At 46.2% G+C, this 16,971-nt stretch overlaps 1 protein-coding gene across 2 annotated transcripts in view; it reads right to left on the bottom strand.

Annotated features, from left to right (window-relative positions):
* Positions 1-4,203: 4,203 nt before the first annotated feature.
* CTCF (CCCTC-binding factor) overlaps positions 4,204-16,971 on the bottom strand; it is a 77,412-nt gene continuing 64,644 nt past the window's right edge. For both annotated transcript variants that reach the window (XM_017967035.4, XM_035282418.3), the window contains 4 exons: positions 15,819-16,001; positions 15,151-15,286; positions 8,451-8,612; positions 4,204-5,676 (listed from right to left, as the gene is read on the bottom strand). In XM_017967035.4, the coding sequence (XP_017822524.2) occupies positions 5,492-5,676; positions 8,451-8,612; positions 15,151-15,286; positions 15,819-16,001 (666 nt within the window). In that variant the 3' untranslated portion in view covers positions 4,204-5,491. The remainder of the gene's footprint in view (positions 5,677-8,450; positions 8,613-15,150; positions 15,287-15,818; positions 16,002-16,971) is intronic.

Below are 16,971 nucleotides of genomic sequence, written 5' to 3'. Positions count from 1 at the left end.
CTCCCAGATTGAAGAGACATACTTTGAGACAGAGTTTGCTTTGTGGCCCAGGCTGGAATGCAGTGGCACAATCTAGGCTCACTGTAGCCTCCACCTCCCAGGTTCCAGTGATTTTCCTACCTCACCCTCCCAAGTAGCTGGGATTACAGGCGCCCACCACCACGCCCGTCGAATTACTATCATTATTTGTGACAGAGTTTCACTCTTTTGCCGAGGCTGGAGCGCAATGGCGTGATCTTGGCTCACCTGCAACCTCCACCTCCCAGGTTCAAGTGATTCTCCTGCCTGAGCCTCCCAAGTAGCTGGGATTACAGACATGCACCACCACACCCAGCTAATATTGTGTATTTTTAGTAGAGACGGGGTTTCCCCGTGTTGGTCAGGCTGGTCTCAAACTCTCAACCTCAGGTGTTCCGCCTGTCTGGGCCTCCCAAAGTGCTAGGATTACAGGTGTGAAGCCACGGCGCTTGGCCCTATTATTATTTTTTAGACAGAGTTTTGCTCTTGTTGCCCGGCTGGAGTGCAGTGGCATGATCTTGGCTCACTGCAACCTCCACCTCCCAGGTTCAAGCAATTTTCCCCCCTCAGCCTCCCAAGTAGCTGGGATTATAGGCATGTGTCACCATATCCAGCTAATTTTTGTATTTTTAGTAGAGATGGGGTCTCATCATGTTGGTCAACCTCGTCTCCAACTCCTGACCTCAGGCAATCCACCCAACTCAACCTCCCAAAGTGGTGGGATTACAGGCATGAGCCATCATGCCTGGCCACAAAGAGACATAATTTGGATAAAGAACTAAGACTCTAAGACTACACAGAATCCTCAAACTCCTTGTAGGATAACAATTCAGTAGGTCTCACACAGTACTGCCAAAGGACCAAGAACACAGGTCTGGCCAGTGGTTCATGCCTATAATCTCAGCACTTTGGGAGGCTGAGGTGGGCCAATCACCTGAGCTCAAAAGTTCAAGACTAACCTGGCCAACATGGTGAAACCCTGTCTCTACTAAGATACAAAAAATTAGCTGAGCACAGTGGTGGGCACCTGTAGTCCCAGCTACTGAGGAGGCTGAGACACGAGAATTGCTTGAGCCCAGGAGGCAGAGGTTGCAGTGAGCCAAGATCTTGCCACTGCACTCCAGCCTGGGGGATAGAGCAAGACTCCATCTCAAAAAAAAAAAAAAAAGTAGGTTCTGCAGGCACACTGCCTAGATTTTGACACTAAACAAGTTACTTAGCCTCTCTGGTCTTCCAGTTTTGTCTGTAAACTGGAGCTATTAACTTACCTCAAGCCTTGCTTTAAGGATTCAACGTTTATTAAGGGAAGAGCCCACAACAGTGCCTGGCACGCAGATAACACTCACATTTGCCAAGTCTACCATGACAACCCAGGAATTCCAAAACAGAACTACAGAAAATCCACCTCACTGGGATTTTTCTGTTTAGAATGATGAGGAGAGATGAGAGCAGTGACTGCCAAAAGGGCTGGAGCTGTGCCCAGATGGAGGGCCTCTGGAGACCACAGCGACCCCAGTGGGGCCAGTCCCTGTGTGGGTGAGCACACAGGGGCAGGCAGGGATGACTGAGAGATCAGGCCAGGCTTTCAGGGCTAGGCATGTGGCTGCTGGCGGTCAGGGCAGTGGTAACACCGCAAACCTGATCTCAGAGACCAAGTGAACACATGGGACTCAGTTCTTACAAGTGACAGTGACTCAGTGAGAGGCCATCAGCTTGTTAAAGCGTGTCTATGTTCTGGAAAGCTTGCCACTCCATGGATATTCAGGAAATGCCAAAGCTTTTGAGAACATCAGCCTCGCCTGCTCTGGGTAGCACAGACTGAGGACACGACTTGTCTCTCAGGTGGGCTGGGCTACGCGGCCTTGGTGCTGCCACAAGACTCACCTCGAATGATTTTCGAAGACCAGGTCCTGACAGGCCAGAGAAGGGCTCAGGTACTTGCTGTACTGGGCAGCAATAGGGTGATGCCAGCCCAGGGGTGGGAAAGGGCATAGCTTCTTTACTTCTGTGGCTTAACACTGAGGGAGCTGCACGAAGGTTCAGGAACTTCCCCATCAACAGTTCTTGGGGCAGAGTAACAGTGAGAACTGGCTTCTGCTGCTGAAGGTTTGTTTTTTGTTTTTAAGAGTTTAGAAATGGAGGTTTAATAGGCAAAAGAGAGGAAGAGAAGGGAAAACAGCTCTCTCTTGAGTGAGAGAGGGGACTTCTGGGAGGAAAATAACCTGCTGAAGGTTTTATAATTAATGGTTAGATAGGATGCATCCTGGGCTATGCAGCAGGAGGATCTCTTTTCAGCCTTAACTCCATCAGAATGTCAATTATCTTGCCCCTTCCCCAGCTAAAACAAATATATTTTTAAATTTTCTAACAGGCTGGGCAAGGTGGCTCATGCCTATAATCCTGGCACTTTGGGAGGCTGAGGCAGGTGGATCACCTTAAGTCAGGAGTTGAGACTAGCCTGGCCAACATGGCAAAACCCTGTCTCTACTAATACAAAAAAATTAGCTAGGCATGGTCTCTATAAAAATACAAAATAGCTGAGCACGATAGTGCACACCTGTAGTCCCAACTACTCGAGGGGCTGAGGCAGGAGAATTGCTTGAACCTGGGAGGTGGAGGTTGCAGTGAGCTGAGATCACCATTGCACTCCAGACTTGCCTTTTCAAAAAAAAAAAAACAAAACAAAACACCTTTCAAACAATGTATACAATCAGGAATGACAGGCTGTATTGGACACAGAAAAACAGCCTTGTTCTGCAAAGAGGTTATATATGCTTAGGTGGGTGAGCATGGTGGTTCACGCCTATAATTCAGCACTTGTGGAGGCTGAGGCAAGAGGATCACTTCAGTCTAGGAGTTTGAGACTAACCTGGGCAACATACCAAGACCCGATCTCTACAAAAAGCTTAAAAAAAAAAAAAAAACAAAAAACCAGGCCGGGCGCGGTGGCTCAAGCCTGTAATCCCAGCACTTTGGGAGGCCGAGGCGGGTGGATCCTGAGATCAAGAGATCGAGACCATCCTGGTCAACCTGGTGAAACCCCGTCTCTACTAAAAATACAAAAAATTAGCTAGGCATGGTGGCGCGTGCCTGTAATCCCAGCTACGCCGGAGGCTGAGGCTGGAGAATTGCCTGAACCCAGGAGGCGGAGGTTGCGGTGAGCCGAGATCGCGCCATTGCACTCCAGCCTGGGTAACAAGAGCGAAACTCCGTCTCAAAAAAAAAAAAAAAACACAAACCCAAAAACAAAAATGAGCCAGGTGTGATGGCCTGTAGTCCCAGGAGACTAAGGTAGGATTGCTTGAGCCTAGTTCAAGGTTACAGTGAGCTATAATTGTGCTACCATATCCCAGCCTAGGTGACAAGACTGAGATCCTGTTTCAAAAAAACCTTGGAATTAAAAAAAAAGTTGGGGCCAGGTGTGGCGGCTCACTTAAGGTCAGGAGTTCAAGACGGGTTTGGCCAACATGGTGAAACCTTATCTCTACTAAAAATACAAAAATTACCTGGGCATGGTGGCAAGTGCCTATAATCCCAGCTTCTTGGGAGGCCGAGGCAAGAGAATCCCTTGAACCCAGGAGGTGGAAGTTGAAGTGAGCTGATATTATACTATAGCAAGATGATTTTCCACTAATGAACAAGATTCCAAACACGACATAACTCCCTTTCCACCCACCTTCCTGGGCTGCTAACAGGCAGCTCTACTATCTAGGAGGGTCTCCTCACTACCCGGTAGTTGTGCATCTGTCTCTCCTTTCAAATGAACTTCTCTAGGGTAGGCTGGGCCTAGCTTCTCTCTGTTCCCTCACACCTGGCAGAGCTCCAGGTACTGATCCCAGCCCTCCTTGAGTGGAGATCCTGAGTATAGAACTTTCCATCAGCCCCTTTCACTCTAAGCAGCTCTATGGCCCACCTACTCAAGTGGATCACAGAAGCTATGGCTGCTGTCCATCTACTCACCTCTCTGCTCACACACACTTTTGGGGGAGTAAAAAGTTATAGCAGGATGCACTCAATATCCAGTCACCTGCCAAGATCATCTCCTCCCATCTGCTAGAGGAAGTACCATCCTAGGGAACAGAGGTTGCCTGTGAAAGGCAGAAGCCTGCACAGCCTGGAAACCATGTAAGCAGCCCCCCAACCTCCCTCAAGCAGGCAGGAATTAAGCAAGATGGAGTCTTTGGAGCACTTGTTAATCCGTTATGATTTATTAGCTGTACAGCAGTAGATCCTCCTCCCCAGCTTTCAACCCCATTACATATTTTATTACAGGTCTCATGTTGGCATCCTAAAATAATGAAAAATATCACACAGTACAGCTAAGTACAAAATGCATCAACCTAGAGTCTGATAGCTAACTGATGGCTCTCTTAAAAGCAATACACAGAAGAAAAAAGTGTTTGAAATCAGTAAGACTGAGGCTCTCTAAAAAACACATTTTTAAACATGTGACGGTTCATGTGCAAGAATCACTTTTTAGTTGGTTTTGCTTCACATTATTTTTTGAAGATCCAAAGTTTAAATTACTGACCTAGTGAAATTTTCTGGCCCAGCTTTATAAGGGCTGCTGTGACCCACTCATAATCAGCCTTCTGCTTTAACAGAAGATTTATAAAACACAGCATTCAGCTACAAACAGGGCAAAGAAAATGTCGATGGGAAATCATAACTCAAAGTTAATTGTATAAGGTTCAAATGCTGGCTCCGTGGGCTGGAAATCATGATCTGCCACGTGGGTGTCCGTCACTGGCGGGCAGTGCCATTCTGCTACATGATTGTGATCCAATTCCTTGTCAACATTTACTCACTACAGAGTCTGTGGCAACTTAATTTGCAAGTAATTAAAATGCTGGGTTTTCTTACACTGCACTTCTTTTCAACCTCTTAATTAATGGAAAAGATTAAAATGTAAAAAAAGTTATTTACAAGCTTGACCATACCAGAAACTTTGCCAAGAAAGAGGCAAAGCTTTCAGGACAGAACCTGATCGTAGCATGCCATACTACTGGTGTGCAGCTGACTCCAAGCAAAGGGAGTCAGGGAAAAGCAAAAGCAAAAAACAGTTTAAAAGTCTAAGTCCTTCCCAAGTATACATTTACAATTAAAAACTCTCTTGGGAAGAAGACCATAGAACTCTGGGAAGCCTGGTGGCCATTCTGGAGTGGTTTACCACATGGAGGGAGGGGTCAATGTCTCCGTTTCCATCTAGAAACGAGTTAGTCGTCAACACTGTCCTCAGCACTTCACAGTAAACCCTCGGGGACTCAGAACATTCCATGATTTGCTAACATCAGACAGCAAATTCTAGTTAAATCACATTTTTTCTAACATCAGCGTTGAAGTTTTCGTTCTTGGTATGTTTGGTAAAATGGGCTTCTTTTCCCAAAGCCAAAAGAAAGAAGGGAGAAAAATTAAGATGCAGGCCGTTTAAACACAGCCCAGAGCAGTCCTGGTGATGCATAAGGCTCCGCCATCACCGGTCCATCATGCTGAGGATCATCTCGGGCGTGAGGTCTCCATTGGGGGCATCTGTGGCAGCTGGCTGGGCCTCCTCTTCCTCCCCCTCTGCGGGCTCAGCATCTGGCTCTTTTTTTACTTCAACTATAATGTTCTCAATTGCACCTGTATTCTGGTCTTCAACCTGAATGATGGCTGTTGCTGGCAAAGAAGAGCACAGACAGAACAAATGGTGCAGTAAAGCCCCAAGAATCACAAGGGTCCTTTAGATTGACAGTGAATGAGATGTCAGCAATGCAGGAAAGCCTTATTAGCTAGCAATCCACAGAAAGTCAATTTAAAGAGCCCCCGCCCTTTCTTTTTTTAAGGTGGAGTCTCACTCTGTCACCCAGGCTGGAATGCAGTGGCACAATCTCAGCTCACTGCAACCTCTGCCTCCTGGGTTCAAGTGATTCTCCTGCCTCAGCCTCCCGAGTGGCTGGGACTGCAGGGGTGCGCCACCACGCCCAGCTAATTTTTGTGTTTTTAGTAGAGATAGGGTTTCACCATGTTGGCCAGGATGGTCTCAATCTCTTGACCTTGTGATCCACCAGCCTCGGCCTACCAAAGTGCTGGGAATCATAGGCATGAGCCACTGTGCCTGGCTAGAAAGCCAATTAAAGGGCTAGGTGTGGTGGCTCATGCCTGTAATCCCAGCACTTTGAAAGACTGAGGCAGGCAGATCACCTGAGGTCAAGACCAACATGGTGAAACCCCGTCTCTACTAAAAATACAAAAATTATCTGAGCATAGTGGCAGGAACCTGTAATCCTAGCTTCTTGGGAGGCTGAGGCAGGAGAATAGCTTGAACCCAGGAGGTAGAGGTTGCAGTGAGCTGAGATAGTGCCATTGCACTCTAGCCTGGGCAACAGAGCAAGACTCCTTCTCAAAAAAAAAAAAAAAAAAAAAAAAAGCCTTAAAGATCTCAAACATGGTCATACATAAAATAAACCCCCAATACTCTAGAAACTATCAAGGAACAAAATGCTGGCTGGGCGCGGTGGCTCAAGCCTGTAATCCTAGCTCTTTGGGAGGCCGAGGCGGGTGGATCACAAGGTCAAGAGATCGAGACCATCCTGGTCAACATGGTGAAACCCCATCTCTACTAAAAAAAATACAAAAAATTAGCTGGGCATGGTGGCATGCGCCTGTAATCCCAGCTACACGGGAGGCTGAGGCAGGAGAATTGCCTGAACCCAGGAGGCGGAGGTTGCGGTGAGCCGAGATCGCGCCATTGCACTCCAGCCTGGGTAACAAGAGCGAAACTCCGTCTCAAAAAAAAAAAGGAACAAAATGCTGACCTTCATCTTCATATGCCCCTCAAATCACACATTAAAGTCCTTACAGAGCCAGGTATGGTGCATCCTGCCTATAATGCCAGCATTCTGGGAGGCTGAGATGGGCAGATCACCTGAGGTCAGGAGTTTGAGACCACCCTGGCCAACATGGTGAAACCCGATCTTTACAAAAAATAAAATAAATAAAAAGATAAAATCCTTACTTAGTATTCCTTTATGTCATAAATTCAGGCTTTACAATAGTGAGAGGGGCAAGTAAAAAGTGCAGGGTGAACCTAAGACTACTAGAGTGTATAATGTGGGAGGCCCCTCCTACAGCAAGGTGACTTTTTTTTTTTTTGAGACAGTCTTGCTCTGTTGCCCAGGCTGTAGTGTAGTGGCATGATCTCGGCTCACTGCAACCTCTGCCTCCTGGGTTCAAGCAATTCTCCTGTCTCAGCCTCCTGAGTAGCTGAGACTACAGGCACCATGCCATCATGCCTGGCTAAATTTTGTATTTGTAGTAGAGATGGGGTTTCACCATGTTGGCCAGGATGGTCTCGATCTCTTGACCTCATGATCTGCCCACCTTGGCCTCCCAAACTGCGGAGATTACAGGTGTAAGCCACCTTGCCCAGCCACAAGGTGACATTTTTTATCTGGCAGCTCTCCACAACGAGGGCCCTTCCACCAGTTTGTTCACTCCACTGTATAGAGGTGAAATGAGATGCTTGGTTCCAGGAACTGCTGTTAACCTCCTTTTCTGTGACCAGGCACTGACATATGGGACTCAGGGAGAGTATCTTAAAAAATAGATTAAACCTACATTTGTTTAAAAAAAAAAAAACCCTGTCAGCTCTCAGGAGATGCAGAGAAACACACAAGTAGAGGAGTAGAGACCTGCGTCTCCAGTGCCTGCTGTGTATGAGGTGGAGGGATCACCACCTCTGTCCTCTCATAATCCAGGAGGCCAGCACTTGACTCCAAAGGACCTTTTTTTTTTTGAGATGGAGTCACTCTGTTGCCAACTCAGCTCACTGCAACCTCCGCCTCCTGGATTCAAGCGATTTCTCTTGCCTCAGCCTCCCGAGTAGCTAGGATTACAGGCGCCCACCACTACACCTGACTAATTTTTGTATTTTTAGCAGAGATGGGGTTTCACCTTGTTGGCCAGGCTTGTATGGAACTCCTGACCTCAGGTGATCTTCCCACCTTGGCCCCAACAAAGTGCTCGGATTACAGGTGTGAGCCACTGTGCTCTACTGTGAATTTTAAAAGGGGCAATCTCAGCACAGAAACTGCTTTCCCTCTCCACCATTTACAATTTGGCTCTTCTATATTCTTTACTGCATCCATTCTCCCAGCTGACTGTGACTGCTTGTTTTTCAAAACCCGCCCACATTAGCAGTACCCATCTTGTAGAACACAAGTATCCTTCTATCTGGACTTTTTCTCCTTGAAATGTAACAGGCCTCTAAAGACTTCCTCAGATGTTCCTCAGTAAATACTCCTAAAAAACCATTTCCTGAGAGTTTGTTCTCAACATGCCCTTAACTTGTTCTCATGGCTTAGTTCCCACCTCCCCAAAGCACAAGGACCCATCTGGCTCCCCCACATGCTAGAAGACGCCAGCCTCCAGAGCAGAGATGAACAACTTACGCTGGTTCTGTTTGGGCTGGTTGGTTCTGCCAGGGGGTCGTCCTCTCCGCTTCTTGGCAGGTGGTGGGGCTGGCGTCACGGGCTGAGGCTCTGGCTCGGGTTCAATTTCTACTGTAGGTTCCTCCTCATCCTCATTGTCATCCAGATCTGGTTCAGCATTTTCTTTTCATGAAATCGGAAAGCATAGGTGGTGGGGCAAGGAGAAGGACAGTGATAGAAGAAAGAAAATTATATATATATTTTGTTGTTGAGATGGAGTTTCACTCTTGTTACCCAGGCTGGAGTGCAATGGTGCGGTCTCGGCTACCGCAACCTCTGCCTCCTGGGTTCAAGCAATTCTCCTGCCTCAGCCTCCCGAGTAGCTGGGACTATAGGCACGCACCACCATGCCCAGCTAATTTTTTTATATATATATATATTTTTAGTAGAGACGGGGTTTCACCATGTTGACCAGGATGGTCTCGATCCCTTGACCTCGTGATCCACCTGCCTCGGCCTCCCAAAGTGCTGGGATTATAGGCGTGAACCACCGTGCCCAGCCGAAAATTATATATTCTTTCAAGTCTTGTTATAAATATATATATTTCTCTTTTTCTTTTTTTTTTTTTTTTTTGAGACAGAGTCTCACTCTGTTGCCAAGGTTGGAGTGCAGTGGGGAAATCTTGGCTCACTGCAACCTCCACCTCCCAGGTTCAAGAAATATTCCTGCCTCAGCCTCTCGAGTAGCTGGGACTACAGGTGGCCATCACCACGCCCAGGTAATTTTTTTATTTTTAGCAGAGATAGTGTTTCACCATGTTGGTTGGGCTGGTCTCAAACTCCTGACCTCAGGTGATCAACCCACCTCAGCCTCCCAAAGCGCTGGGATTTCAGGTGTGAGCCACCGTGCCTGGCCAATTATTTTCTTAATTAAGAAAGAACAATTTAAAGCTGGGCACGGTGGTTCACACTTGAAATCCCAGCATTTTGGGAAGTTCAGACGGACAGATCACCTGAGATAGGGAGTTCGAGACCAGTGTGACCAACATGGAGAAACCCTGTCTCTACTAAAAATACAAAATAAGCTGGGCGTGGTGGTGCATGCCTGTAATCCCAGCTACTCGTAGGAGGCTGAGGCACGAGAATCACTTGAACCAGAGAGGTGGAGGTTGCAGTGACCCAAGATCTGTCATTGCTCTCCAGCCTGTCCAACAAGAACAAAACACCATCTCAAAAAAAAAAAAAATTGGTTGGGCGTGGTAGCTCATGCCTGTAATCCCAGCACTCTGGGAGGCCGAGGTAGGCGGGATCACTTGAGGTCAGGAGTTCTATACCAGCCTGGCAAATATAGGGAAACCCCATCTCTACTTAAAAAAAAAAAAAAATTATTGGCCATGTGCAGTGGCTCACGCCTGTAATCACAGCACTCTGGGAGGCTGAGGCGGGTGGATTGCCTGAGGTAAAGAGTTTTGAGACAAGCCTGGCCAACATGGTAAAACCCCATTCCTACTAAAAATAAAAAAATTAGCTGGGTGTGGGGCAGTGGGTGCCTGTAATCTCAGCTATTTGGGAGGCTAAGGCAGGAGAATTGCTTGAACCTGAAAGGCGGAGGTTGCAGTGAGCCGAGATCATGCCATTGCACTCCAGCTCAGGCAACAGAGCAAGACTCCGTCTCAAGAAAAAAAAAAAAAAAAAAAAGAAAAGAAAAAAACGAAAGAAATTAGCGGGACATGGTGGTGCATGCCTGCAGTCCCAGCTACTCAGGAGACTGAGGCAGGAGGGCCTGCTTAAGCCAGGGAGGTGTAGGCTGCAGTGAGCTGTGATTCCACCACTATACTCAGCCTGGGTGATATAGTGAGATCCTGTCTAAAAAAAAAAAAAAAAAAAAATCCTATTTAAAAATGCTTTTAGGGGAGCAAGGTGTAAGGTTCCAAAAACTAACAAATAAAAATGCTTTTGCTGGAATGTTTGCTATTAGGATTAATATAATAAACAGGTATTATAGCAGAATGAAGAAAATCAACTTGAAGAGTATTATTCACCCCATATGTGGGATTAGATAGTACTTTTTCCTTTTAGTTTTAGACCCTTTTTTGACTCAATAGAGTACTGAATTTCAAATTCTAATGATCCCCCTATCTACTATCCCAGGATAAAGCAGGACACTAAGCCTGAAATGGACGCTTAGAGATGTAGTTCTGATCATCTCTGAGTGGGCAGAAGGGGTAAGAATGTGTGCATATGTATAATGTGTGTGTGTCAGGAACAAGACAGAAATTTTATTTTATTTTTTAAGATGGGGTCTTGCTCTGTCACCCAGGCTGGAGTGCAGTGGTGGGATCACAGCTCACTGTAGTTTCTTAATTCCTGACCTCCCAAAGAGTTAGGATTATAGGTTTGATTCATCATACCCGACCAGAAATTCTTACACACTGTGAGGTCCTATTTACTAAGGTAACTTAGCAAGGGTTTTTTTTTTTTTTTTTGAGACCGAGTTTGGCTCTTGTTGCCCAGGCTGGAGTGCAATCGGGCAATCTTGGCTCACCGCAACCTCTGCCTCCTGGGTTCAAGTGATTCTCCTTCCTCAGCCTCCTGAGTAGCTGGGATCACAGGCACGCGCCACCATGCCTGGCTAATGTTGTATTTTTAGTAAAGATGGGGTTTCTCCATGTTGGTCAGGCTGGTCTCAGACTCCTGACCTCAGGTGATCTGCCCACCACCACCTTGGCCTCCCAAAATGTTGGGGTTACACATGTAAGCCACCGCACCCAGCCAAAAGTTCTATTGAGACTATGATTGATTCTCATTTAAGGTCAAGTTCTTGGACTTAATTCCCAGCTATACCAGACCTAATGTGTTATTTCCCTCTTGCCCTTCTAATGTCACAATTTCCATTTGTGGTAAAATAAGTGGTACATAAAATTCAGGGAACTACTGTACAAAGAATACTGACGAGGAGCCAGGTAACAAGACTCTGAGTCTCAGATGTGACCTAGGACATCTGACCAGCTGATCCTCAGTTTCCCTGAGTAATTTCTATAGCATTCTCACTCCACTTAATAGTGGCCTGGGGATCAACAGGACTGAGGGAACTCATGTAATCCTGCTCTATAACCTACAATATACCACAATCACAGCTTTTACTTATAGCAAATATCACGATTTAAAAATTCACTATTATTCCACTTAGGCTTCAGAACTTCATTGAATGAGGGTGTTACCCGCACTGTATAGAAAAGTGAGAAAGTAAGTGATTTGTATGGCAGAGCTAAGTCATAGCAGGTAGAATTCAAACCTCTGCCCTCAGTCTGGGGCTGTTCTGGCGCCCACACCTGCAGGCAACCAAAGAGCTTTTGTTATCCCTCCCCCATGGCTGTGACACAAAATGGACACTGCTTGCCTTCCTCTAGAAAGCACAGGTTATTAACGTGCACACTCTTTCTCTGGAACAAAATGTTTAAATTTAGAGAGCTGTGGGTAAACTCCTGATCTTCTGGATAAAATGCCTTATTTCTCAAGTGACTGAAATCCTAAGTGAAAATTCGGGAATGTACAGATAGGTGGCAGTGTGTCAAGAATGAGAGATGCTTCCCTAAACTTCTTCAAGCCCCCTATTGCCTAAGTTGGCCCAATGCCTAGAAAACTAAACAAATTCAGTCAGAACTGGGAGGAAAAGCACACAAAAGTAGGCTAACAGGATCGAAATCTTGTTGGCTTGGAAACATTTCGGCGAAAAACCTTGAAAACAGCAGCAGACTCTAGACTCTGCTGGTCCATCTCTGTAGATGGCCAACAGGCGGAACTGGGACAGGACAAATAAGACTGCATGGCAATCAGTGGCATGGAGCCCAAGCTGATGTCCATTTTCTGGGGGAGATCAAGAGTCACTAGGTATAAGGCCTTGAACCAAATACTGTGCTCTACTAACCAGCAGCAGACAGAAGGAAGAACTGTAGAAATCTATCAAAAGCTACCTATAATCTCTTTAGACTAAAGATGCTTCTGGTTACATATAATTAGGGCAAGAAGCTGGTCTTCCTGGAGATGAACCACAGACGTGAACAGGCAGTATCAGGAGGAAGCAAGGCACAGGACAGAGTCTGGGAGCAGGAGGCTTTACAACTAAAAGCAACTATAGGGATCCCCAAGGTCAAGATTAGCTGATCACTGGTAATATCTTGGAGTCTCCCAACATACTTGAGACCCCCAAGAGTTCACGGCAATAATTTTTCCTTTTTCCATTTTTTTTTTTTTGAGACAGCGTCTTGCTCTGTCACCCAGGCTGTGACACTATCTCAGTTCACTGAAGCCTCAACCTCCTAGGCTCAAGCCATCCTCCCACCTCAGCCTCCCAGGTAGCTAGGACCACAGGTGCAGTCTACAACCCCCTGCTAATTTTTGTAGATACAAAGTTTTGCCATGTTGCCCAGGCTGGTCTTGAACTCCTGAGCTAAGGTGATCTGCCTGCCTTGGCCTACCAAAGTGCTGGGGTTACAGGTGTGAGCCACCATGACTGGCTGCAAATTGACATTATAAAGAAGGCATACACTTAACACCCAGTGAGTGACTGAAGAAGATGCCACTTAAAACAGATACTCCTTTTAAAAAAAGGAAAAAAAAAGGGTGACCTTGTTACAGATCCAAATATAAACAGCTTAGTGCGTTCATGAGTAAGTTTTACAATAAAGCCCATAAAGTAGGGGTGCAGTGGTTCATGCCCATAATCCCAACACAGTGGGAGGCTGAGGTAGAAGGGTCACTTGCACCCAGGAGTTAAGAGACCAGCCTGGGCCACACAGTGGGACCCCGTCTCTGTTTAAAAACCAAAAAAACAACGCCGGACACTGTGGCTCATGCCTATAATCCCAGCACTTTGTGAGGCTGTGGTGGGTGGATCATGAGGTCAGGAGTTCAAGACCAACCTAAAAAACATGGTGAAACCCCATCTCTACTAAAAATACAAAAATTAGTTGGGTGTGGTGAAAGGTGCCTGTAATCCCAGCTACTCAGGAGGCTGAGGCAAGAGAATTGCTTGAACCTGGGAGGTGGAGGTTGCAGTGGGCCTAGATCGCACCACTGCACTCCAGCCTGTGTGACACTGAGACACTGTCTCAAAATAACAGCTGGGCGTAGTGACTCACACCTGTAATCCCAGCACTTTGGGAGGCCAAGGCGGGCGGATCACCTGAAGTCAGGGGTTCAGGACCAGCCTGGCCAACATGGTGAAACCCCATCTCTATTAAAATTATAAAAATAAGCTGGGTATGATGGGGTACTACCTATAATTCTAGCTACTTGGGAGGCTGAGGCAGGAGAACTACTTGAACCCAGGAGGTGGAGACTAGTGAGCTGAGACTGTGCCACTGCACTCCAGCCTGGGCAACAAGAGGGAGACTCTGTCTCAAAACCAAAACAAAATACAAAAAAGCCCAATAAAGTGACTAAAGTTCTCCAATATGTTCTTTCTTCAAAAATCTCATCCCCTCCCCACTACTTCTACTAACAACCAATGCAAAAGACAAAATGAAGAATCTCGAGAAATATCAGGCACCATCTATAATCTCTCTAGTTTAATGGTGCTTCCGGGAAATCCATTCCTTAAAACCAAACTCTCTACCACCTTTTCCATCAAAACCTTAAGTCTTCAGTCATAGAGGTGCCTTCCCATCTGGATGCCAGGAGCCCAGGTATCTATAGAATCTAACACTGAACATGTTTGTGTAAAAAATGTGGCCTCTTGAACTCCCGACCTCAAGTGATCTGCCAAAGTTCTGGGATTACAGGTGTAAGCCACCACGCCCAACTGAGGCTTGGAACTTTTTTTTTTTTTTTTGAGACGGAGTTGCACTCTTGTTACCCAGGCTGGAGTGCAGTGGCGCGATCTCAGCTCACCGCAACCTCCGCCTCCTGGGTTCAAGCAATTCTCCTGCCTCAGCCTCTTGAGTAGCTGGGATTACAGGCACGCGCCACCATGCCCAGCTAATTTTTTGTATTTTTAGTTGAGATGGGGTTTCACCATGTTGACCAGGATAGTCTCGATCTCTTGATCTTGCGTGATCCACCCGCCTCGGCCTCCCAAAGTGCTGGGATTACAGGCGTGAGCCACCGCGCCCGGCCTAGGCTTGGAACTTTTAAGCATAACCTCCTTCCTGGGTTTCAGGACTAGAGAGGCAAAAAGCACTCCAAAGAGTACCTGTGATAGGAAAACAGGCAAGATTATAAACTATAAATGCAGAGATTAAGGCAGGAAGAGAAAGGCTGACCTTCACTGACTTGATCAGCACCTCTCAAGGCTAGGCTGACACAGGCAGTCAAACCAAAAGTGAAGATGCTTAAGCAACCTTCTTCATGTCCATTAGATTCACTGCTCAAATCTAGACCAGCTTCCTAAATGTAAAAGTTAAGAACATAGAAAAAGAAACTCTGCTGGCCTCAGAGTATCATAAATTTGAATAAACTGAATAAAAATATTGATTTTGCTTTGACTTTAACTGAACATTATATATAAGGCATTAATAAGCATTAGAATGCCATGAGGAAAAAAGAAAATGTGCCTCAGAAAAACACTAACTGCTGTTGTAAATAGATGTTAGGAGATGAGAAGTATAAAGGAATGAAGAGTGTGCCCGCTTCTCCATCCCAGCATATCCATCCATGCATACACAGGAAACTGGGCTCCAAAGCCTGCCACAGTAAGCAACTGAAGAAACAAGTCACTTACCACTGTCAGAGGAATCTTCTTTCTTAGAGCGCATCTTTCTTTTTCTTCCACGTTTACTCTTTTTCGTTTCTCCTCCATTTTCCCCCTCTACACCATCTGGGCCAGCACAATTATCAGCATGTCTTGCCATGGTGTTCTAACAAAAAGAACAAAATCCTCTTTCACACCACTAAATAAGCTAAGATCAGATTTAAAGTTACTTTAATAAAATCCATATTAAACCTAAAAGTTCTACTATCTGCTAAGTGCATCCTGAACACGCTGTCTCTGCTCAGGGGAAAGGGGTAAGGCTGGGATCTCTCAAGGGAGGCTCAGCAGCATGCACACAGAGATGGGGGAGGATCAGACCAGCTCCTGGTTCTGTCAAGATCTAACACATCCCCAAGAGAAGATCTAGGACAGACTACAGCTAGCTAGGAGTGCGGTGGGGTGCAGGTTTCAATCTATCTAAGGAAATTACTTTATATAATCAATCTATACTGTGTTCCCCATCAGTGGTAGGGTTCACACATGGATAGAAATATCAAGATGGAAATGACTAACCCTTTTCAAACAATGGAGCATCTTTGTTTATAACTTCAGTGAAAAAAACTGCTTTGCTCTGCAGGGGAAGACCAAGAATCTAATATTCAGTATCATAATAGGAAAAGTGAAGTTTTGACCCTTACCCGACGTGTAAATGTTTTCCCACACTTAGAACACACAAAGGCCGCAGGGACAAAGTTGGGGTCGTGATAGCGCTTGAAGTGCATGTCGAGAAGCTGTTTCTGGCGGAAGGTCTTATCGCAGTGGCTGCAGGCGTAAGGCTTCTCCCCAGTGTGGGTGCGCTTGTGCATGATCATGTGCCTCTCCTGAAACGGCATGTGGGGAAAGACCTCAGAGCCTGCTCATGGGGCTGCTGCCCTGGCTGCCATCTGCATCCATGTGGCCGGTAGGCCTTTCTCACCCAAGCTACGTCTAGATTCAACACGGTATAATAAAGGTATATATTTAGAAACTGAGTCTCGCTCTGTTGCCCAGGCTGGAGAGCAGTGGTGTGATCACGGCTTACTGAAGCTTTGAACTGGGACCATAGTTATCAGCTACCATGCCCAGCTAATATATATATTTTTGAGATAGAATCTTGCTCTGTTGCCCAGGCCGGAACGCAGTGGCACGATCTTGGCTCACTGAAACCTCCGCCTCCCAGGTTCAAGCAATTCTCCTGCCTCAGCCTCTCCAGTGGCTGGGATTACAGGCTATTGCGACCACACCCAGCTAATTTTTGTATTTTTTAGTAGATATGGGGTTTCACCATGTTGTCCAAGCTGGTCTTGAACTCCTGATCTCAAATGATCTGCCTCCCTTGGCTTCCCAAAGTGCTGGGATTACAGGTGTGAGCCACAGTGCCCGACCCCAGCTAATTTTTTATTTTTGTAGAGATGAGGTCTCTCTGTTGCCTACCTCAGCCTCCCAAAGTGCTAGGATTACAGGGGCGAGCCTCTGCACCCGGCTTGATAAAGGTATTTTTAGTGGGGTGCAGAACTGCTACCACAACTCTAGCACAGACAAAGCTGCTTACTCCTGCTGAGCTCTTTCTCTGTCTCCCTCCCAAGAGTCATGTCCCTGGATGAGATTTGTCCCCTCTCAAGTCCTGGACTTACTTTCCAGTTTTCAGAAATAAGTCTGCTTAAGGAAGAGGTAAGCTGTAACTTAACACATCAGCTGGACATCAGGATGATTCAACTGACCATGAATATGACCTTTGATTTGGGTTAACATTCCTCATAATCCAGTTTGAAAATACTATACTTAAAAATAGCCACTGTATTAGGTATGTAA

The sequence above is a fragment of the Callithrix jacchus genome, chromosome 20 (assembly GCF_049354715.1).
Source record: "Callithrix jacchus isolate 240 chromosome 20, calJac240_pri, whole genome shotgun sequence".
Lineage (NCBI taxonomy): Eukaryota > Metazoa > Chordata > Mammalia > Primates > Cebidae > Callithrix > Callithrix jacchus.
This window is presented reverse-complemented; position numbering and strand designations above follow the sequence as displayed.